The sequence below is a fragment of the Triturus cristatus genome, chromosome 9 (assembly GCF_964204655.1).
Source record: "Triturus cristatus chromosome 9, aTriCri1.1, whole genome shotgun sequence".
Taxonomy (NCBI): Eukaryota; Metazoa; Chordata; class Amphibia; order Caudata; family Salamandridae; genus Triturus; species Triturus cristatus.
The window spans coordinates 179,873,352-179,896,218 of record NC_140592.1 but is presented as its reverse complement, the minus strand read 5'-3'; the positions used below and the strand labels follow the sequence as shown (position 1 = coordinate 179,896,218).

General features: G+C 46.0%; 1 protein-coding gene across 1 annotated transcript in view; it reads right to left on the bottom strand.

The window, feature by feature from the left end:
- ADAMTS9 (ADAM metallopeptidase with thrombospondin type 1 motif 9) overlaps positions 1-22,867 on the bottom strand; it is an 876,266-nt gene that overhangs the window by 392,815 nt on the left and 460,584 nt on the right. The window contains exons 22-24 of the mRNA XM_085624697.1: positions 21,029-21,193; positions 14,445-14,564; positions 6,822-6,911 (exon numbers count right to left, since the gene is read on the bottom strand). Coding sequence (XP_085480823.1) covers positions 6,822-6,911; positions 14,445-14,564; positions 21,029-21,193 — 375 coding nt within the window. The remainder of the gene's footprint in view (positions 1-6,821; positions 6,912-14,444; positions 14,565-21,028; positions 21,194-22,867) is intronic.

Here is a 22,867-nt window from a genome sequence, read left to right as displayed (position 1 = left end):
TTAGGCCTGAAGTCCAGAATAAGATCTTGGATCTTCCGTTCAATGGGGAAGATCTGTTCGGAAAACATGTGGATGAGGCCTTACAGAGTATAAAAAAAGGATACGGAAACAGCAAAATCTCTGGGAACATTGCAGTATAGGAAAGTTCCTTTTCGTGGCTCACGTGGTAGGGGCCAGCCCTCTTATAGAGGGGGTTATCAACAAGGCCGTTATTCTTCCTACTCCACATCATCTCAACCATATCGTCAACAACAATATTCACAAAGAGGAGGTTTCACAAAATCTACTCCTAGAGGTCGAGGAGGTCGTCAAGGGAAAGACACCACCCGAAGACAATGACATTCTGGTGACACTTACTCCTCATATGTCACATATTCCCCTGGGTGGAAGAATTTCCTATCATCATCAAAATTGGCAGCAGATAACGACGGACCAATGGGTCCTCCAGATAATTCAATTCGGTCATACTCTAGAATTTCTGGAAAGCCCCCCTTGTTCACCTCCAAGATTTCAAGAGGTCAAGTATTTGCATCAGATGCGTCAAGAAATTCGGACAATGCTCCGAAAGGGAGCAATAGAACCGGTACCGAATTCCCAGAAAGGAAGGGGATTTTATTCCCGTTTTTTTCTGATCAAGAAAAACATTCTTCAATGGCGCCCCATTTTGGATCTCAGATCCCTAAATACTTACCTCAAGGATCAGACCTTCAGAATGATTTCCCTCCAGGATATTCTGCTGCTGTTAAACCCAGAGGATTATATGACCAAACTGGATTTACGGGATGCATATTTCCATATTCCAATCCATCCTTCACACAGGCAGTACCTTCGGTTCGTGGTGGCCGAAGATCATTACCAATTCAGGGTGCTTCCTTTTGGTCTGAAATCGGCCCCGAGGATTTTTACAAAATGTCTGGCTCCAGTGGCAGCGGTACTAAGGAGACAGAAACACCAAGTGTTTCCTTACCTCGACGACTGGCTAGTCAAGGCTCCATCGAAAGCGTCAGCCCAGTTGTCAACAGAGGCTTGCATAGAACTATTTGCCAGTTTAGGCCTCACTCTAAACGAGGAGAAGTCGACTCTACAACCTTCAAGAAATATAACTTTCTTGGGAGCGATTCTGGATACGGAGTTAAACAGAGCGTTCCCCTCCGAGGAGAGACAGCGCGGAATAATATCTCTATCCCAGGCGTTTATAAAAAGAAAGTCTCTTTCAGTACGCAGGTACAAGTCTTTGCTGGGAACGATGTCATCTTGCATTCCCCTCGTACCTTGCTGCAGACTACGGATGCGTCCGTTACAAGAGCAATTGGATCTTCAGTGGCATCAAGCGACAGGATCCTTCGAGGATATAATCAAAGTGACGCCGATCATGGTCCACGCGGCGACATGGTGGACCCGAAAACGAAACATCTCACAGGGTCTTTCTTTCCTGACTCAGCCAGCTCCATTGGTCATTACAACAGATGCATCCTTGGAAGGATGGGGAGCATTCCTTCAGGATCTGCAGGTCAGCGGTCGTTGGAAAGCGGACGAACAACAATTGCATATCAACCTTTTGGAGCTCAGAGCCGTCCGCTTAGCATTGTTAGCGTTCCTGCCAAGGATTCAAGGTGCAGCCGTGTTGGTAAGAACAGACAACACAACAGCAATGCACTATTTGAACAAACAGGGAGGCACAAGATCTCTCTCCCTGTCTCGGGAAGCCCAGTGGATATGGGAATGGGCTCTACGACACGAAGTATCCATTACAGCGGAACATCTTCCAGGGGACCAGAACACCAAAGCGGATACTCTAAGCAGACTAAAGTCTGTCTGTCACGATTGGGAAATCGACAACGGGATTTTGGACAACATCTTCCAGAAATGGGGAACTCCAATAGTAGATCTTTTTGCGACAAGGGAGAACAGAAAATGCCGGTTCTTCGCAAGCTGGCTTCCCCAACGGGGATCTTGGGGGAATGCGTTTTTGATGGCATGGTCAGGCATCTTTGCCTACGCCTTTCCTCCAATTCCCCTCCTGCCGCGGGTTCTTATGAAGATCAAGAAAGAACCATGCAGGTTAATCCTGATAGCTCCGTGGTGGCCCAGACAGCATTGGTTTGCAGAGCTTCTTCTACTGTCAGAGGAGCGCCCGATTTGCCTGCAGCCGATACCGTCTCTGCTGACAATGTTCCAGGGGGAAGTGCTGCATCCGGATCCGAAATCTCTGCAGTTAGCAGCCTGGCTCCTGAATACCGTGAATTTCAACATCTGAATATCCCTACGGAGTGCAGAGAGATTCTATCTAGAGCTAGAGCGGATAGTACAAACAAGACATATCGGATGAAATGGAAAAGGTTCTGTTTATGGTGCAAAAGGTCTAACATTCATCCGCTGCTTTCAGAAGCTCACGAGATTATTCCATACCTCTTGCTTTTGGCTAAGTCTGGTTTGGCGCATGCGTCCATAAAAGTACATCTAGCTGCAATTTCACGCTTTAGAAGAACGGCCTCTGGTCCATCTCTGTGGTCTGCTAGAGTCATCAAGCAGTTTATGAAAGGTCTGTTCCGAGTTTTTCCTCCAATAAAACCACCACCACCTCTCTGGCAATTGAATGTCGTTCTTTCCCAGTTGATGAAACAGCCCTTTGAACCAATTCACAGGGCGGAACTGAAATTTCTTTCCTGGAAAGTTGCGCTTCTCATTGCACTCACTTCAGCCAGGAGAGTGGGAGAAATTCAGGCTCTCACGATCCAAGAGCCGTTCTTGCAGTTCAAGGAGGACAGGATAATACTCAGGACTAATCCAAGATTCATCCCTAAGGTTCCAACTGACTTTCATTTGAACGAACCTTTAATTCTCAAAAGATTTTTTCCACAACCATCAACAGCGGCGGAAAGAGCTCTCCACTCGCTGGATGTCCAGCGTTGTTTGAAATTCTATTTGCTGAAAACTAAGCCTTTCCGCAAGTCTTCACAGCTTTTTGTGGCCTACAGCGCACCCAGAAAGGGTTTCCCTTTGTCAAAGAGAGGAATTGCCAGATGGATATCAAGTGCCATAGGGTATTGTCATCAGGCAGCTGGCCGACCTTTGAATGCACGAGTCCGTGCTCATTCTACAAGAGCAGTCTCCACCTCTACTGCTCTATTTGCAGGAGTACCGATCCAGGATATCTGCAGGGCGGCGACCTGGACGAGTACACACACCTTCACCAGGCATTACTGCTTGGATGCAGCCACAGAGAGAGATGTGGCAGTGGGAGAAGCGGTGCTGAGGAACCTTATCCAGTAACGGTGAGCCTTCTTTACCATCCCTCCTTCCTTTGTTATGTACGTTGGCACATTTTATGGTTGTTTATTGTATTACCATTTGCAAAGAAATTTTGAGAGCAGAAGGTTCTCTCAGGAGTGTTCTAGAGGGTGAGAGGCTCTGATTGGCTCAGGGACTGGTTTAGTCCTTTTTTACATAACGAAGGTTATGGGTTGCAAAGGAAAATGGGCCTAGGCCTTTTTTCTGTTTGCTATGATACTAAGCAAAGCTTTTTTATGTACCGGAGACTCCCGTCTCGACGACGGGGAATGATTCAGGCATGTGAATCTATGAAAGGCTCCAATACTGGAGTAACTGTTATTATTCAGAGTTTGCTCCTATTTGGGATTCCCCCGGTTTGCCCGCTTGTTTGGAGGACAGCCTTCCGAAGCCTATAAAAGACGCCGGTATTTTGATCTGGACTGATCTCATCTCCTCAGAAGGTGTCCATCCATGGGAGGTGTTAAGGTCCCGGATAGGTAGCTCATTCTCAAAGTTTAAATACCTCCAATTGGTTTCCTGGTTCACCGCAGAGAGACAACATATAGGTGGAAATTGGGAAATAGAGCTCCTTCTTCAAAATACAAATCTTATAAAAAAAGAGGTAGGTCTTTGGTATAAAAGGCTTCTGGAAATTGTTGTGGCTGAGTTTCCCCCACAACAGACGGTTTGGAATCTGTCAGCTCTGGACAATGCTGCTGTAGAGATATATGAACCTTCGCTCCTTACACTATACAAGTGTGTTAAACCAGCTTCATTAAAAAAGAACCATTTTTATCTTATTAACAGATTATACTACACTCCCAAGAAAATAGCTAAGTTTGCTCCCCTTGCATCCTCAAAATGCCCAAGATGTGAATTCTCCCCGGCTGATGATTTACATATTTTTTTCGATTGTGGGAGATTAAGGGCCTTTTGGCAGAAAGTGGAATGCGCACTTAATACCATCTTCAAAGTTAAGATCAATTTGAACCTCTAATAATTTTTGGCATTAATAAGGATTTGTTGAACTGGATGTCAGTAACACAAAAAGGCTTGATTATGTATTTAATTCTTATTGCCAGAAGGGAGATTTGTAAGCTGTGGAAGGATCCATCACCCCCACTTTACGAGAAATGGTTGAGTGCCTCATTTAGTGCGGCCCGATTAGATCTTGGACACTTGGATGGTACGGAACTCAGCATTTGGTCACCACTCGTAATTTGGGGTAGAGACTTGAGATTGATCTAGTGCCCCCAGGTCCTATGATTACACCTAGCTTCATAAAGAAGTTGGCCTGGGTAGGCCTATAGCTAATGCAAAATGCAGAGGCCTGGGGGAGTTCAGGTCCAAAGGATGGCTTACTGCTCTTTATTGCAGGTGCTATATGGTGAGATGAGGACAAAAAAAATAAAAAAGAGTAAAGGCAGAAGAAAAGGTGGTGGATTCTGTTTTACTGAGGACTCCTGAACCACTGGGCTCTGGCGAAGGGTGGCTGACAAAAACCTTGAATTGGGCAGTGCATGCAATCTTTTTAAAGACTGTCTGGCTTGAGGATGATTTCACCCAAGCACTGCATTAGCAAATTCTCATTAAAGGGAAGAAGAGGTTCATGAGCCAAAGAAGACAGGTGCAGAATTTCTGTCTGAATTTTGGAGTTGGGCTCAGCAGTTGGAATGGGCAATTCAAGCACCTTCATTGCTTTACATACAATGGCTGTGAATAAAGACAATCTTCTTTAAGTGAGGACCAGGAGGATAGGGATTTTGCCCCTCCAAAGTTTTATCAAACTAATTAGCATTCTTAAGATCTAGAAAAAGCCCTGCATCCGTAGCTAGACAGATTGTAACCCATCAGCATCATATGGGGAAATCATCCTTCTTAGGGCACTGGAACTCCAAATTTTGCATATCCAACGTGCTTGATTCCAGGCCACATAGCTCTTGCATGCGGGGGGTCCTCGTGGCAAGTGGTAGACAATGTTGGTCCACAATGGAAGCACTTACCTTCTCGTTTGCACTCTTACCATTGCCTCTGTTTTGCAGGGCTGACGTTGTGTCTAAGGGTCTGCAAGAGAGGTGCCAGGGAAGATGTTGAATGTGATGGCTTTTATAGGTGAAATGGGTGTTTGGTGGAAGAATGTAGTTTCCAAAGAGGCGGCACAGAAGCTGGGGAAAAGGTGTGACTTTGGGAGGAGCCATTGAATGTGCCGGGTCCAAAGGGCATAGTCTGCCAGAAAAAGTCCAGGTTACCTTGCAGAAACTCCACATTTAAATGGATCAGCAGACAGGGTAGGCACTTGCTTCTAGAAAGAAGATGAGGAGGTCAGTGTCATAGAAGAACGTAATCCACTCTCCAAGCTGTCCCGAAATATGTACGCCTCCTAGAAGAGGAAGTAGAAAATTTGCTCTTCCTACTGTGTTTTTATGAAAGGTCACCTTGGAGGACTTCCTATCAAGAGATTTTGGTGGGGTTACTGTTTGAGGATCTCATGATTTGTCATGGCCTTTGAAAGCATGAAGAACAAAAGAGCCTTATACTGCACTAGGCACCACATACAGTTATGTGAGGATTGGACAGAGACACCTGTTTATGCACATTGTAACGACAGGGTTTAAACATCAACAACTTAGGAGGTCACATCTGCCCTAAACTGCAGAAAAAGTGTTGTTTAGGATGTGAAAACAGTCAGTAGAAGGAAGAGCTCAAGATCAGCAGAGGAAAAAAGAGACTTCTGGCTGAGCGCCAGGCACCACTGTATAAATCAGTGTCATCACTTCCAAGGGAATAGAGCCACGACTGGTGTTGCAAGATGCCTGCCATCTGGCAGTGCTGCTGAGCTACTGATAGGGGAAAAGTTGCTGGAATAAGTCAGACAACTGTGAAATTATTAGACGAAGACTCTGTGGAAAGAAGGATCTAGCATATTAAAAATAACAAGACTTGTATTAGTCACCACAAGCCCAGACAGATGCATAACAATATACCTGTGATTAACCACCCATTTAAAGTTTATTTTATTGAAGAATTTTTATTTGGTGCTACTCTACCCTCAGTGCTTTACAGAGAAACACACATAACCTGAGGTGGGTCCCAGACTATTTGTGAATGAAACCATTGAGTCATAATAAATGCAGAATATTTTAGTAATGAAAAGCAAGAGGTAAATAAGAAGGATGGGGAGAGAGAAGGAGGGAAAGGGGAAAACACTGTAAGAGGAAAAGACAGGGAGCAAGTAACAGGGGAATAATGTATGTAAAGATTAAGCAGTAAAGCGAACACCGAGCCATTTAGGTGCTAGTTCAAAAGAAAAGTTATCTTTTTTTCCGAGTTACTTCCATTATTTAAAGATCACAGTAATCTTTGCGGCAATGTCTTCTGACTCAATCCTGATTTGTTACCTGCGACATAGATGAACTTCAGCTGCATTCAGTAACAGTCAAAAGCAATTTGACTGCCACGCCTGTAGTATAGGAGAAATGTGTGGAAATAACATGTACTACAAAAAAATATATACACATTCAGTACTTATAAATATCAAAAACACTTACTGGAGTCCAGGACCCATATCTCCATTGAGTCCTACTGTGGAAAAGGCGTTTTGTTTCTGGGACACCGGGACATGGTGCTATTTCACAGTCCTAGCAAAGATTAAGATTTTTATTTAAAAAAAAAATTGAAACTGCATTTCAAGACAAATTAGACACATCTAACATATTACCCATTTATACATTTTATTGCATATGCAAAACGGTATCCCCGAAATTGTGCAAACACAAGGAGATGATGGACGGAGTGCTGAAACTTTTCAGACACTCACCCCCAGTCACAGAACTGGGTTCAATCAATCATCGTTCTTTAGCTCACTTCGCCACCCCAGTTCAGACCCAGATATATGCAAATCAGTCTTGACCTCATGGGAACAGCCCAGCCCGAACTGCCAAGCCAGGTCTTCCCTGGACCGGAAACAAGCATCCTGGGACTGATTTCGGGGTAACACCCCTCATCAGCCAGGCTAGGATGAATCCAGTGGCAAAGTGAGCAAGGGAACCCACGTCTGGGCATACCCTGATAACTTAGGGCGAACAAAGCAAACACAAGGAGATGATGAACGGAGTGCTGAAACTTTTCAGACACTCACCCCCAGTCACAGAACTGGGTTCCATCCATCATCGTTCTATAGCTCACTTCGCCACCCCAGTTCAGAGCCAACTATATGCAAATCAGTCTTGACCCTGTGCTTCATGGGAACAGTCCAGCCCGAACTACCAAGCCAGGTCTTCCCTGGACCGGAAACAAGCATCCTGGGACCGGTTTCGGGGTAACACCCCTCATCAGCCAGGCTAGCTTGCATCCAGTGGTAAAGTGAGCAAGGGACCCTCGTCTGGGCATACCCTGCCAACTTAGGGCAAACAAAGCAAACACAAGGAGATGATGGACAGAGCGCTGAAACTTTTCAGACACTGACCCTCAGTCACAGATCTGGGTTGAATCCATCATCGTTCTCTAGATCACTTCGCCACCTCAGTTCAGACCCAGCTATAAGCAAATCAGTCTAAGTTGGCAGTATGCCAAGACGTCGGTCTCTTGCTCACTTTGCCACCGGATTCAAGCTAGCCTGGTTGATGAGGGCTGTTACCCTGAAACATGTTCCAGGATTCTTGTTTCCGGTTCAGGGAAGACCTGGCTTGGCAGTTCGGGCTGGACTGGAATGAGGCACAGAATGAAGACTGATTTGCATATGGCTGGGTCTGAACTGAGGTGGCAAAATGAGCTAAAGAACAATGATGGATTTAACCCGGATCTGTGAGTAGGGGTGAGTGTCTGAAAAATTTCAGCGTTCCGTCCATCATCTCCGAAAATGTTCCAGTTCAGGTCTACCCCATAAGAAAACAAGTTACTTACCTGTAACTTTGGTTCCCCAGTATTGGTAACTTTCATAGATTCTCATGCTTTGTATCATTCCCCGTCGTCGGAATGGGAGCCTCGGTAAACAAAAAAAAATATATATATATATAACCATAGAAACAAAAGAGAAAAATAGGCCTAGGCCTCATCTCATTTTATAGTATATCACCCTCTTTGTGTAAAAGAGCCCAAACTTTTGCCAGGACCAATCAGCACAGCCTCACCCCTTGGAACCTTCCTGAGAGAGCTCAGAGCCTCAGATTTTCGTAGCCGTTGTGCGAACAGCCACTTCCTCAGTAAACCGGCAGAGCTTTCCCAGGGGAGGTGGGTGGGCGCATGAGAATCTATGAAAGTTACCAATACTGGGAAACCAAAGTTACAGGTAAGTAACTTGTTTTCTTACCCCAGTATTGGAACTTTCATAGATTCTCATGGTTTGTATCAGAATAGCAAGCAGTAAATCAATACAAGCACATTTCGGAAACACATGGCTTACAAACTCATCTCAGTGTACATGATAAAACAATCATTACTGAAACCAAATGTGCTTACCAGGATGGAGGGATTGTAGGGAAAGCTCACCTCTCATTGGAAAAGATTCCGGAGGACTGCTTGACCCACAGCAGCTTCATCTCGTCCCATCGATTCCAGGCAGTAGTGCTTCGTGAAGGTGTGTACACTGCTCCACATTGCTGCCCTGCAAATGTCCTTGATTGCAACTCCAGCAAAGAGAGCCACTGAAGACGCCATCGCTCTCGTAGAATGAGCCCGGGCCCTTTTATCCAAAGGTTTGCCCGCAGCCTGATGACAGTATTGAATTGCACTGGAGATCCAGCGGGAAATGCCACTCTTGGCGAGCGGCAACCCCTTCCGTGGTGCACTGTAGGCAATAAATAGATGAGTAGATTTTCTGAAAGAGCGTGTGCGCTCAAGTTAGAATTTCAGACATCTCTGGACATCCAAAGAATGCAATGTTCTTTCCGCCTGGGTGGAAGGACGCGGAAAAAAAGAGTTCAAAATCAAGGGTTCATTCAGATGAAAATCCGAAGGCACCTTCGGGATGAATTTTGGGTTTGTTCTCAAAATTAGCACATCCTTCTTGAACTGCAGAAAAGGCTCCACTATGGACAGAGCCTGGAGTTCACTAACCCTCCTAGCCGATGTCAACGCTAAGAGGAGGGCTAGCTTCCAAGAGAGGAACTTCAAGTCCGCCCTGTGGATCGGCTCAAAGGGAGCTTTCATGAGCTGAGCCAGTACTAGATTGAGCTGCCAGATCGGTGGAGGTGCTCGGACCGGAGGATACATCCGAAACAACCCTTTAAGGAACTGTTTTACAATCCTTGCAGACCATAGAGATGGCCCCGATGTCTTCCGTCGAAAACGGGATATGGCAGCCAGATGTACCTTGACCGAAGAGTGCGCCAGACCTGATTTAGCCAGAGTCAGGATGTAAGGCAAAACCTGATGTGGCCGGGACTTATAAGGATGGAGTTTATTCCTGTTGCACCATAGACAAAATCTCTTCCAATTTGCCCTATATGTCTTATTAGTGCTTGGCGCCCGCGCCTGAGATAAAACATCCCTGTACTCCCTGGAGAGATTCAGATGACGGAATTCTCTGTGTTCAGGAGCCACGCTGTCAAGTGAAGTGACTTCGGATCCGGATGGAGCACCTGTCCCTGATCCCGCGACAACAGAGATGGGATCAGTGGCAAGCGAATCGGGCGATCCTGGGAGAGAAGCAGGAGTTCCGTGAACCAGAACTGCCGCGCCCATGCTGGAGCAATGAGAATCATCTTGCATGGTTCCGCCCTGACCTTCCTGAGAACTCGAGGAATGAGGGGAATGGGAGGAAAGGCGTAGCAAAATGCGCCGAACCAAGCAATCGAAAGGGCATTCCCCAGAGACCCTTGATGGGGCACCTTGCTTGCGTAAAACCGGCACTTGGCGTTCTCCGGGGACGCAAAGAGGTCTATGGTCGGAGTACCCCATCTCTTGAACACTGCCTCCAGCGTGGCCTGATCTAACTCCCACTCGTGAGTCACTTCAGTCTGTCGACTTAGAGCATCCGCTGTGATGTTGAGACACCCTGCTAGGTGCTCGGCTTGCAGAGTGATCTTATGAGAGATCGCAAAATCCCAGATCGTCTGAGCTTCTTTGGACAGAGTCCGCGACCTTGTTCCCCCTTGCTTGTTGATATAGTGCATGGCCGTCGTGTTGTCTGTCCGGACCAGCACTGCACGATTCTGAAGTCTGGGAAGGAACGACAGCAAGGCTAAGTGAATGGCCCTCAGCTCCAAGAGATTGATGTGGCGTAGTCTGTCTGCTGGACTCCAGTGACCGCTGACCTGAAGCTCCTGGAGGACAGCTCCCCATCCTGCTAAGGAAGCATCTGTGGTCACCACCATAGGAGAAGGAGGGATCCGAAACGTTAATCCTCCTGCGATGTTCTCCTTCACCAGCCACCATTCGCAGGCTTTGCGCATAGCAGGTGTTATCCACACCTTGTCGTTGAACGACCCTTCTGCCTGGCGCCATTGTTTGTCCAACTCCTCCTGCAGAGGACGCATATGAAGCCTGCAATGCGGTATTAAAGGTATGCAGGATGAGATCGATCCGAGTAAGGACTTGTACCGTCGAACCGATACATATCTCCTGTGCAGCATTTGACGAGCGGAGGTGGTCAGTTTGCCTTGACGCTCCTCCGACGGACGAGCCGTGCATCGTTTCGTGTCCAGAATAGCCCCAAGGAACTTTCGTGACCTGGAGGGTATCAGCACCGACTTGGACATGTTGAGCTGAAGACCCAAATGGGCTAACAACCGTATGCAAGTTGACACGGCCTGAGACGTTGCCTTGAACGACGGAGCCTTGACGAGCCAGTCGTCCAAGTATGGGAACACTTCCAAGGACTGCTTCCTTAGAAAAGCAGCGACTGGTGCCAGCATCTTCGTGAATATTCGAGGTGCCGACCGAAGGCCAAACGGAAGCACCTTGAACTGGAAATGGCTCTTGCCTACTGTAAAGCGTAGATATTGCCTGTGAGCTGGGTGGATCGGAACATGGAAGTATGCATCCTCCAAATCCAGGGACGCCAAAAAATCTCCCGGATTGAGTAGTCGTAGAATATCCTGGAGAGTGACCATCCTGAAAGAGAGCTTGATGAGATAGGTGTTGAGCTCCCTGAAGATCTTGGAACTCCAACGTATGGCCACTCTGAACAATATTTAAGACCCACCGGTCCGATGTTAAAAGAACCCAGCTGTCCAGACAAAAAGAGATCCTGCCCCCAACCGGTGTTCTTGGTAGGGGAGGAACAGTAGCCAGAGCCAGGAGGCCGCTATTGCCTCTTGGCGTTGTCTCGTCCCTGACGATTCTGACGTCCTCTCTGGGACTGTCGAGAGAAAGACGCCGACTGACCTTGGCGTTGGCTGGAGTATTGACCTTTATAGGACTGTCCTGATTGTGTGGAATATTGACGTTGGTTTCCTCTGTAATTAGAAAACCCTCGACCACGTGCCCCTCTGAATGGCACTTTGCGATAGTTCAAAGACCCCAAGGACTTAGCAGTGTCCGTGTCCTTCTTTATGCTTTGGAGGGCGTCATCCACATGCTTACCAAAAAGCATCTCCCCGTCAAAGGGAAGGTCCAAGATCTTATTCTGGACCTCCTGGCGAAACCAGGTCGCCTTCAACCAGCCTTGACGGCGCAAGACCGCTGACCCTGCCAAAGCCCTGAAAGCAGTAGAGGCTATGTCCATCGCACAGTCAATGACTTCCGAAGAGCATCTTTCCCCTTCCATTAGAACCTGCTTGGCTTCCTCCTGACTCGACTCTGGTAGCTGGTCCATAAACGGCTCCATGTTGCACCACATCTGGCGGTCGTACCTGCCTAGAATAGCCAGAGAATTAGCCGCACGCACCAACAAGCTGGCCATGGTGGAGAATCTTTTTCCCACATTGTCCAGCCTCCTGCCTTCTTTATCCGGAGGCGTGGTTAACGGAGTGGACGGATTCTTTGACTTGCTCTGTGTGGCTTGAGATATTACGGAATCCGGCTTAGGTTGTCCTAGGAGACATGCAGGACTGCCCTCAGGGGCCTTGTATTTCTTCTCCAGCCGGGGAAGAACCGGAATGACCGTCGCAGGATTCTGCATCGTCTTAATTCCCTCATCCCAGACATGTTCTATGATGGGAATTGATCTGACTGACTTCCTATACTGTGCTTTAAAGTCATATAGGAAGCAGTCGGACTGCTCCACTGTAAGGGGCAGACCAAACCTCTTGGATGCCCATTCCATCAAATTATGGAAACCACCAATATCTGCTGGAGGCGATATATTTGTCTCCCGGCCCACAGCATCCGGATCCTGCATACCAGTGTCATCAGGGTCCCCATCTGGATCCCCTGGATCAGTAAGGGGGATCACATGCCCCTCATCGTCCTCATCTGTATCCAAATCTTGTGTGTCTTGATCGGCAGGTTCCGAATATGAAGGCTGAGGAACCACTAACGGTACCACCGTTGAAGTGGTACGTCCTTTGGCAGAGGTGGCAAGTCCATTGCCATGTCTCGAGGCACCACAGACGTAGAAGGACGCACCGGTGTGAGGTCTGGTAATGACGGAAAACGAGCTTTATAGTCTTGCAGCATCATTTGCAAATCCGTCACTAAAGCCACTGGCAAGGCTATCATATCCTGCCTCAGAGAGCGGGGGTGTACTTCCTGTGAAAAGCTTTGTCGCCCCTCCTGCACCTCTGGACCATAAAAGTCCTCAGTATCCGTGTCCTGCTGTTTCACATTCAGGTCTGAAGGGCTGTAGGCGTCCCCATACTGCCCATCCTCTTCCTCCTCCTCCGCGTCATCGAGAAGCATGGATGGTGGCAAAGGCGTGACCCGCCTAGGAGAAGTAATGTCCGGCATAATTTTTAATCTCTGGATGGCAAATCCCGAATTCTTCGTCGTCGACGGTCCCGTCGACGGTCCCGTCGACGGAGTCGTTGGCAAAGGGATTCCCTGCGTCGACGAACTCGACGACGACATCGTCGACTGAAGGGTAACTGTCGTCGACGGGGCGACAATTGTCGTCGATGATGAGGACGTCGACAGTTCCGGAATCGTCGTCGACGGAGCAGTCGTCGACGGAGCCTTCTTCTTAGTCGACGAACTCGTCGTCGTCGTCGTGGTCTTCGTCGTCGACACCGCCGTCGAAGACGAGAAAGTAGCCATCGTAGACGATGAAGTAGATATCGTCGACGGTCTCGTCGACGACCCCATGGAAACAGTCTAAACTATGGAGATCGTCGTCGACGTACCTGCTTTAGCCTGCGTCGACGGACGCTGTTTCTTCACTGGAACTGACTGAGGAGTTTCTGCAGCAGGTTTCTTTACAGATTTCTCCTTTTGGGACGGAGGGGAAGATGTTGCAACCTCCTTCTTGTCCCTAAGGGCTACGTCCACACCAGCAGCCCGCCCCTGCCTCTCCTTTACACTGCCGTGAGGAGATTTCATGGGACCAGCCTCCTCAGACCTTTCAGAGATCCCGTGAGGGGCTTAGAGAGGGGGTTCCGCAGAGGTGGAGGGAGATGACCTACCCCTCTTCTTAGATCTCCTGGAGGAGGTACCAGAGATTGATTCCTCCTCATCCGAAGAGAGAACCTCCGTCCTGGTCTTTAGCTTCTGCAGCCACGTCAGCAACCGACCCTCTCTGTCTCTCAAGGTTTTGGTAGAGAAGGTCCGACAAATTTTACAGTCTGTGGCCTTGTGTTCTGGGTACAGGCAGTATATGCAGTTTTCATGCTTATCTTCCACAAACAGTCTCTTCTTCCCACAAGAAGCACAAGATCTGAATAAGGCTTTCTTCTCCTTTTCTGACATTATGTCACAAAAGATGGTAAATAAAGATGACTAATAGTAAAATTCTGAGAAACTGAGCAGAGCTCAGTGGAGACTCCCTAGCACAACGTGCGGTAGAAAAATCTGAGGCTCTGAGCTCTCTCAGGAAGGTTCCGAGGGGTGAGGCTGTGCTGATTGGTCCTGGCAAAAGTTTGGGCTCTTTTACACAAAGAGGGTGATATACTACAAAATGAGATGAGGCCTAGGCCTATTTTTCTCTTTTGTTTCTATGGGTATATATATATATATATTTTTGTTTACCGAGGCTCCCATTCCGACGACGGTGAATGATACAAAGCATGAGAATCTATGAAAGTTCCAATACTGGGGTAACTCTGTACATTTCCAAAAACAAGTATTTCAAAATTCACCTGAGTGTCTGTGGGTCTAGTAGCAGCATTGCATTCATTGTCATCTTCCACTGTTCTGTAGGCTCCTGCAACACATTTCACAGCTCGCATTTTGTATCCTTTTCCACATGTGGCAGTACACTATGAAAAAAAATTAATTGGTACCATTAGGGGAAAACATGATAAAATACATTTCACTGGTTGCTTTGGTGATGAAAGACCTCCATTAAACATTTTCTTGTTTTACTTTATTTTGTTTTTATGTATTTGTTCTGTATTGTACTGGGCTGCAATAGCACTGAAAATATCTCAAATTTAAAATGTATAATAATGTATCATTTAAAATCTATAAAGAGCATGGCTACTCCACTATAGTGTCCCAGATTTAAGATACTCACATGTAGCAAGAAAAGGAGAACCTAAGCTGATGAAGTTTTTACTTTAGGTCAAAAAGCCTGTTTTTTAACTTCTACCCGAAAAAGACTTCAGATGTAATTAACCGACAGGATTATATGATTGTTTATGCTATGGAACATACATTTAGTTTGGGCATGTCCCAGAAATGTAACAGTATTGTTTAAAGAAGTTAATACTAAATGCAGGGATGATATATATAATACACGTAGGCTAGTAAATAAAATTCATATCAATTTAAAATGTATGGTGGAGAATTGCAAGGATTTTGTGATGCTCATATGGATTCTAACTTAGCACATGTTATCAGTGACCTGAATCCAACTCATGCTTTTATACTTCCACACACATTGGAGTAGATAGTACCATACTCAAAGTTTCATTACATGGAGTTAATATAATCGAAGTTTCAGAGGTGTTGGGGGAATGAACCAAATAGGTAGGAACAGCAGAGAGTGGCAATTTACACAGACAGGAACTATGATGAAGAATATCACACCTAGGTAACAGTAAGAACACAAAAAGCATATTGACCTTCTGCTAAAACAGATATTCATGAAAGGAATATAAAGGCACACCTGAATCAATGGAGGATAAATCAAATTAAAGAATCCAAGAAACCAACCAGAAGAAACATTTGAGAAAATCTGTTATTTTTCTGCATAACGGTTGCATACTTAAAGTAATAGAAGCACCTAAAAAAAGGGTCAAAAATGTCCAAGCTACTGTGGGTGGATGTGATTCATATGATGTAGAATGGAGTATATCATGACAAGCAATCACTTGGTGAAGGGAGTGTGGCTGGAGTTGAACCAGTATCCTTTGCGTTATGAAAATCCCACAAAAACGCAAGCCTTGGCAAAAGCAATCCATCGTGGCTATGCGCATTATAGGAATTGTCATTCTTTGTAGCCATGTTAAATAGCAGCATAATGGCTGTGGAGCATGGCTGAATGTTTAAGAAAAATGCTATATCCAGTGTTGACCACCTCATAGTGCTTTTTTATTGCTGGCAAGAGGGAGGATGGAGTGTAAAGTAAAACGGAGGAAGAAAGGGTAGTAGGAGATGGCACCCAAGACAATGGAGGATGTGGGGAAAAAAGTGCTATGACCGTGTCATCGCTTTTTTTTTTTTGGTCAGTTGGGGGGGGGGGGGGGGCACATGTAAAGAGAGGATGGGTAACAGGGGCAAAACGGGCATAGAAAGCACGGTGCACTAAATGCGTCAGTTCATGCGAGGCTTTCAAAATGTTTGTGCATTGCATGGTCTCTGAGGGCCTTGATCAGGTTGGGACGTCTACTATTTTCTGAGTTCAATTTGAGAAGCTGACTTTGAGGCATCACTACTAGACAAACCCAAGCATGTGGAAGATACACACAGCTTCGAGGTGTTGTGCCAAATGGCATGTTATGTTCTGTTCTGAGGAGGCCCTTTGGAGATTGGGTGTGGATTGAAACGTAGACACTAATAGGGATTGTCCAGCTTGTACATATTCGACTACAGAAATCAGGACATGTACTAAACTGTGTTTTTTCATAAAATTGTGGACATCCCAACTGTATATAAATATTATATTTGATTGTTCACATCACTGCATCTATGAGCCCTGTGCCTTCTGCACTATTGTGATTTACAAATCACTAATTTCAAGAATGCATTGAGGAAGTCATTGCTGGCTCCAAGGAAGAGCTTATTTTAGTGCAAGTTCATGGTGACACGTGAATGGGACCCGCAGAACAGTTGTGTTGATTTTATGGTGTCTTATATGGGTTGAAGTCAGTTCCACTCATGATACTGTCCACAACCTCAAGCGTGGAGTCTAAAAAGTAATTAATGGTGCCAGTGTGCAGATCTCAATTTGTGACCTTTTTAGATGGAGAAGAGGCCATTCCATAGAATGGGGAGGCGGGACGGTGGTGAAGAATCTGCGGCTAGATAGTGTATCCCCCAAAAAGTGAGTTACGGAAGGTTTACTACTTGTTTTACTGATGGATACTTGTAGCAAAAGATTGCACACCTTTAGAATAGATACCAAAGCAGTACCTCCCCAGGTGGTGGGTCTGTGGGATGGCTCATACCAAAAGGTCCTGCGGCATCGAATGACCAAAATGTCCTTCCCATTTGACCTTGCTGTCAAGACAGTGGTGCTTCATGAATGAATGCACTAATGCCCACGTTGCATTCTGATATAGATCCAGGACAGGCACTCTGCATGCCAACGTAGTGGTAGGGCTTTGGCCCTGACAGGATAGCCCCTCAGTTCTTCAAGAGGCTCCCTCTTGACCAGCGCATAGCAGACCTTAAAGCCCTTTTCTGTCTTTGGTGTGCTTGATGTAAAACCTCAGCACCCTTTTGGAGTCCAAATGATGGAATTTCTCCTCAGCCTTTGAGGGGTGATGTGGAACAAAGAACTGAAATGTGATCGATTCTCTAACATAAAAGGGAGAAAATAACCTTCAGTAAAAAGGCCCCTCTAGTCCTCAGCATGACTTGTCATACATGAAGGTGGTGTAGGGTAGCTGGATTCAAAGAGTCTGAAGGTCATTTATGCGACGAGCTGCAGTTATCACAACAAGAAAGACCGTAGAGGGTAGCTGTGCATCAGCTCACAAGGGGTGCACTTAAGAAAAGTAAGGACCAAATTAACATTCTACTGTGGCATCATGAAGGATTTAGGAGGAAACCTATGAAATAGCATGACAACAGGTGATTTGAATCAGAATGGTGGATAAACGCAAAAAAAGGTGAAATGGCTGACAAATAACCATTAACAATGTCCACTGCAAGCCCTTGCTGCGCCAAAGGAAAAAGAATACAGCAATATATCTGACAGCATTGACTGCAACAGTTCCATATTGCGAGTGCCACACCAAGCCACAAACATGTACCAGCGTTTGGTGTAAACAGACTTCGTGGAGATATGGCTGGTTGCCAAGATGACATCCACTGCTTCAGGAAGGAGATCAAATTTGATCAACATCCAAAGCTGAATTTCTACACATGAAGGAGTAGACTGCTAAGGGCTGGATCCAAGATCGTGCCCTGCTGCTGCAACACAAGTGGCAGCCTTCCCGGAGGACAGATGCTCATGCCCAGAAGTTCTACATACCATACTCTCATAGATCAATCTGGAACCTCTAGGATGACTTGAACCTGGTCATTCATGATTTTCTTCAGAACAGGGTACAAAAGAGGTAGCGGTGGAAAGTAATACAAGAGTCCTGTGCTCTGGGCTAGGCAGAATGAGTCGCAGAGAGAGAGAGCTTTCTTGGAAACTTCAACGTGCAAATGCGCTGGCCCTGCATGTTCTTGGCAGCGGTGTAGAGATCGAGCCCGGGTTCTCCATTGCTGGAAGATGCCGGCGCCACTTCTGAGTGTAACTGCCATTCTCTGATCTGCTAGGCATTGCAGGTGGAGCTTGTCCGCACTTGCATTTAAAGATTGTCAGGTGGAGTTCAATCATGGAAATACCCTGATGCTTCTGCCAGTTCTAGAGTTTCCAACGCCACCACTCAGTCTCCTGGATTAAGGCCAGACAGAACTTGGGCCACAGTGAGCATCTTGACCTGAGGAAGAAGGTCACAGGGTAAAGAGCCAAAATAGGACAATGTTCTCTGTCATTCTTCAGTACCAGAAAATAATGGGAGCAGCATCCAGTCCCAATTTCTGATGCTGGCCCCTCTCAATAGCTCTCTTTTCCAAGAAAAACATTGGTGAATGGATGAATGGTCCTCCGGAAGTCAGTCAGATGTAGGTGTGGACTGGAAAGGTAGGGCATATCATTCCTAAAAGATATGAAGTGCCCATCTGTGTCAAGTGATGCTTTGCCACCCATGGAGGTAATAACTTATCATGCCTCCAACTGGGGGACAGTGTGCTGCAGGGGACAAGCTAAAGGGGTTTAGGAGAGGGACAATGATTGTGAGGCTCTGGGTAGTATGTAAACCCTGAGGATCTGGATGTTGTTAGCCGGATCTCCGACCTCTGCCTCAAAAGAATTGGGAAGTCTGTTGATGTGGAGGCTGGTCTTGGCATTGCTTCTGCAGGATTCTCCTTCCAAAGCCTCAGCAAGGGTGCTGCTGTTGTGGATGCTGTTGCATGGGGGCTGAAAGCTTAACTTTCTTTGAAGAGCTCCAGGGCCAAATTGGCCAAAGAAATGGATGCGCTCAAAAGGCATGTCCATCAGTGATGCCTGAATGTCACTTGAGAAGAAGATGGATCTCATCCAGAGTGGCTGCTTAGGACCATGCTAAAGCCAACTGCTCTACCCAAGCGATCAGTGGTGTCCAGCCTAGATCAGATTTTCTATAATTCACAGCTGCTTGCCCATCATGTGTGATCTGAGTTAAACTGGTGTGAAACTCACTAGGAACCTCAGGTAAGATTTTGTTCACCATGTTCCATAATACGTGCAAGCAACATCCAAAGAGGCAATTGGACTGATTTGAAGTCTAAGCTGGAAGGTGAGAATATTCTACTCCCAAAGGCCTCCATGAAATTGGATTCCCTATCTGGGGGTGTAGTATGGAAAGAGTTAGGGTTCAACCTGCTTGCTGAACCTTGCATCAGAAGGTTCTCAGCAGTAGGATGCTGGAGGGGCCTGGAGCAGACTGTGCCATGTGGCAATTTACCTATGCATAGGCGGGCATGATCTTGGTTTGGTCCAAGTGCCCATTAAGGTTTCTGCTAGGGCCTACTTGAATGGGAGAATTGACTCTGAAGGCTGCAGGACTTCTACGAGGACATTAGTTTTTACCTCTCCCGACAGCAGTTGGAGGTTGAAGAGTTCTGCAGCCCATCTAATGACCATAGCAAAAGATGCTAACTCCCCTGTGGAAGGGCTGGTTGAGAATTCAGGCCTATGTCAGGGGATGTATCTAATTCACTGTCATCTTGAAGATCCAAAACAGATTTTCTTACTCATACAGTTGTAAATCGTCATCACTGTCATGGCGTTCTATATTTGAACAATGTGTCAGCAGTGGCAATGTCCCATCCAAGTCTGAATGTGGCTGCATGTACTGTGTCTGCGGTTGAAGTCGATGTGACTTCAGTCCAGGTGGATTCTCCCTTGAGTCCAAAAGAACATTTGGTTCTTCATCTGGCTTTAGTGGTGTCGGCATTGACCGACGGGGAACTAGCAAGGATCTCAGCACCAGATAAGAAGTCAAAATAGGCGTCAGCCCCAGATTCGTGGTTGCCCCGCAGCTGGATCAAGAGGCACAGTTGGCATCAGGGGTGGATCCTCCGGTAGTAATCTGACTGGAGGTCTCCTCGGATCATTGTGGCCCAGAGGCACTCCAGAGGGGGCCGGTAGGGTGCAGAATATATGCAACATGGCCTCCATAAATGCTTCAACCTATTGTGGCATCAGGGAAGGATCCGTGAATTCAGGTTGAATCAGGATGAGCCGAGGGTTTGGCTCTATGGCAGGGGACTTGGGACAGAGACTGGGAGGCATGCTGACATTTGCACGAATTCTCTTGATGAGAGTGGCAGGAAGAAGAGGAGTCATGTTTAAACTTCTTATGTTTTTTCTTGGACTTAGACTTACCTGACGACTTGCAGTGTGAAAGGGCACTTATCCCGAGAATGGGCTCAAGAGTGTGAACGTGTCCTCAAGCTCAACTTCGAGGGAGACCAGCACCTACATGTTTCCAGATAGTGCTCAGTGACATAGAGCTTGGCAATGCAATCTTGGATGGCTGTCAGGTTCATTCTGGCACAGTCGTCACACAACTTCGAATCGTGTGAGGAACCCAGACACCAGAGATATATCTGATGGCAGTCCGTCTCTGACATCTGCCTATGGCAGTCCTTGAAGGGTATGAAGTCTGTAGTTGTACGGTGAGACATACTGTAGAAAATGTTTACAAAATTAATTCTGTCTAAGGACAGAAAATGAGGGATCCAGCTCCGGATCCGCATCGGAAGGCATGGAAAGAAAGGCACTGACGTCAGCTCGCAGGGGTGGCAGATATATGTAACTCCAGCATTATTTGTGGGGCATTTCCAGAGCGGGACAGAGTTGATGTGGAGCTGCATGACACCACCTACTGGCACACAAGAGGACTGCTTAATCTCCAGATCCAGTCTGTTGCCTGAGGATATTCATAAAGTGAGGAATTTGCAATTAGAAGTAGCAATCTTAAACAGAAATTTAACTAATTAATGTTATCAGTTAAAATACCTGTCCCCATGGCCCGACTTGCCACGCTGCACATTCTTGTTGCTGACACATCTGCACAGACTCTGGCTTTGTTGTAACATCACATGCACTGTCACTTAATCGATCTTCTCCAAATTGACACCAGGTTTGTCGATGTTTATGCCCCTTACCACAAGTTACCAGGCACTGCAAGAAAATGATCTCAGTTTCAATACTCATTTACGGATTTTGGTATTTATGCAGAAGTGTTCTTTGACCAAGCATTTTCAATCACATTGGTGTAAAGCAGTGAATCCCCAAATTCATAAATGATTCAGTTATTCTCTCAATATTTCAAATCTGGAGATTCATAGCATTATCATGTTCAAGCATGCAAGAACAAAGCCACATAAAATCACTGATATATTTTCTGCTAAAATTGGTATCACCAGGGGCTAAAAAAATGTACAATATGCACAATATAGAACATGCCCTTTGGGTGCAATGGGAGTTTGCACGTGGTCTACTTTGCGCACCACAGAAGGGGCTGTAGAAGCTTCTCTAATAGGGACGACGTGGACACACATTTTTCACCCATGGAATTCTGAGGTGGTAATTACTAAATGAGGGAAGACCTTTGCCCCAGCAGGTTATTACAAATGTGGGCACAGAGGCAAACATGCCTTTAGGAGGCGCACTGGTTTTGTGTTACTTATGAAGTGGTGCAAAGTCAGTGCATCTCTAGAGGGTGCCCCTTGGAAGAGAGTTTCAGAAGGCACAGGAAATGCTGAGGCACTGCCAGCAGGTGGGCGCAGACACACACTGCAAACCATTCAGGGCGAGCCCTAACTCCTTCTTAATGCACTGCTGGTCCATTTCCATTCAAAGGTGAACCAACACAGAATCCACCAGACCACCTTTCAATGCTGTGCAATCCCCACTGTAGAAGTAATTTCGTGCCAGCATTGAAGAAAGCACTTTTTTGTTCTTACTATCACACACTGTCCCTGTCTGCGCTGGGCATAGCTACTTCAGTGTGTGCACTGAGCAGACAGGCACTTTCTATATATTAAGGCATAAGGAGGGTTCTGTAAATTAAGCTAAACATTGCAACATTGTTGGGTAATTTTCTTATCAATAGTTCAGCAAAATAATTTTGAACATTTGAGAACATGTAATATAAAAAGCAGCAATATGTCCTTTGGTTCACCATTATTAAGAAAACTCTTATTCATTCAATCATCTCTATCTCACAGATTCAACAAAGGGGGATACAGTTACAATTGAAAAAGCAGTGTGCCAACACACAAAAAAAAATATTGGAAATATTATATATCAATTTATTAAAAGCATAAAAAAACAAATGTAGCAAGTTAAAAACAAGAAAACAGTTAATCATGCGTAATTCGTGTTTTTTAAAATAGAAAAAGATTACACCACAAGTTGACAAACGGACAAATTGGATTACAAGAAATAAAGACGAGAGTATTAAAAGACACTACACTTTGTTATAAAAAGACCGCATCTGTGTACAAACGCGTTGGGGCTGGAACCTTATATACAGGGAACAATCAATATCTAGTGCGACAGCCCACTGCACGGATTATGACACTAGTGCATTGACGCGTTTTGATGGCATTATCTTGAATTAAACCATCTTTATCAAGACTTAAGATATTACACGGACGATATATCTTAGGAGAAATTTCACCACGGTGCGAGAATCACTTATACTCCAGAACAGGAATTTGACGTTAAAATCCGTGCTGTCACACAAGATATTGACTGTTCCCTGTATGTCAGGTTCCAACCCTAACGCGACTTTACACGGATTTGGTATTTTTATGACAAAGTGTAGTGTCCTTTAATACTCTCGCCCTT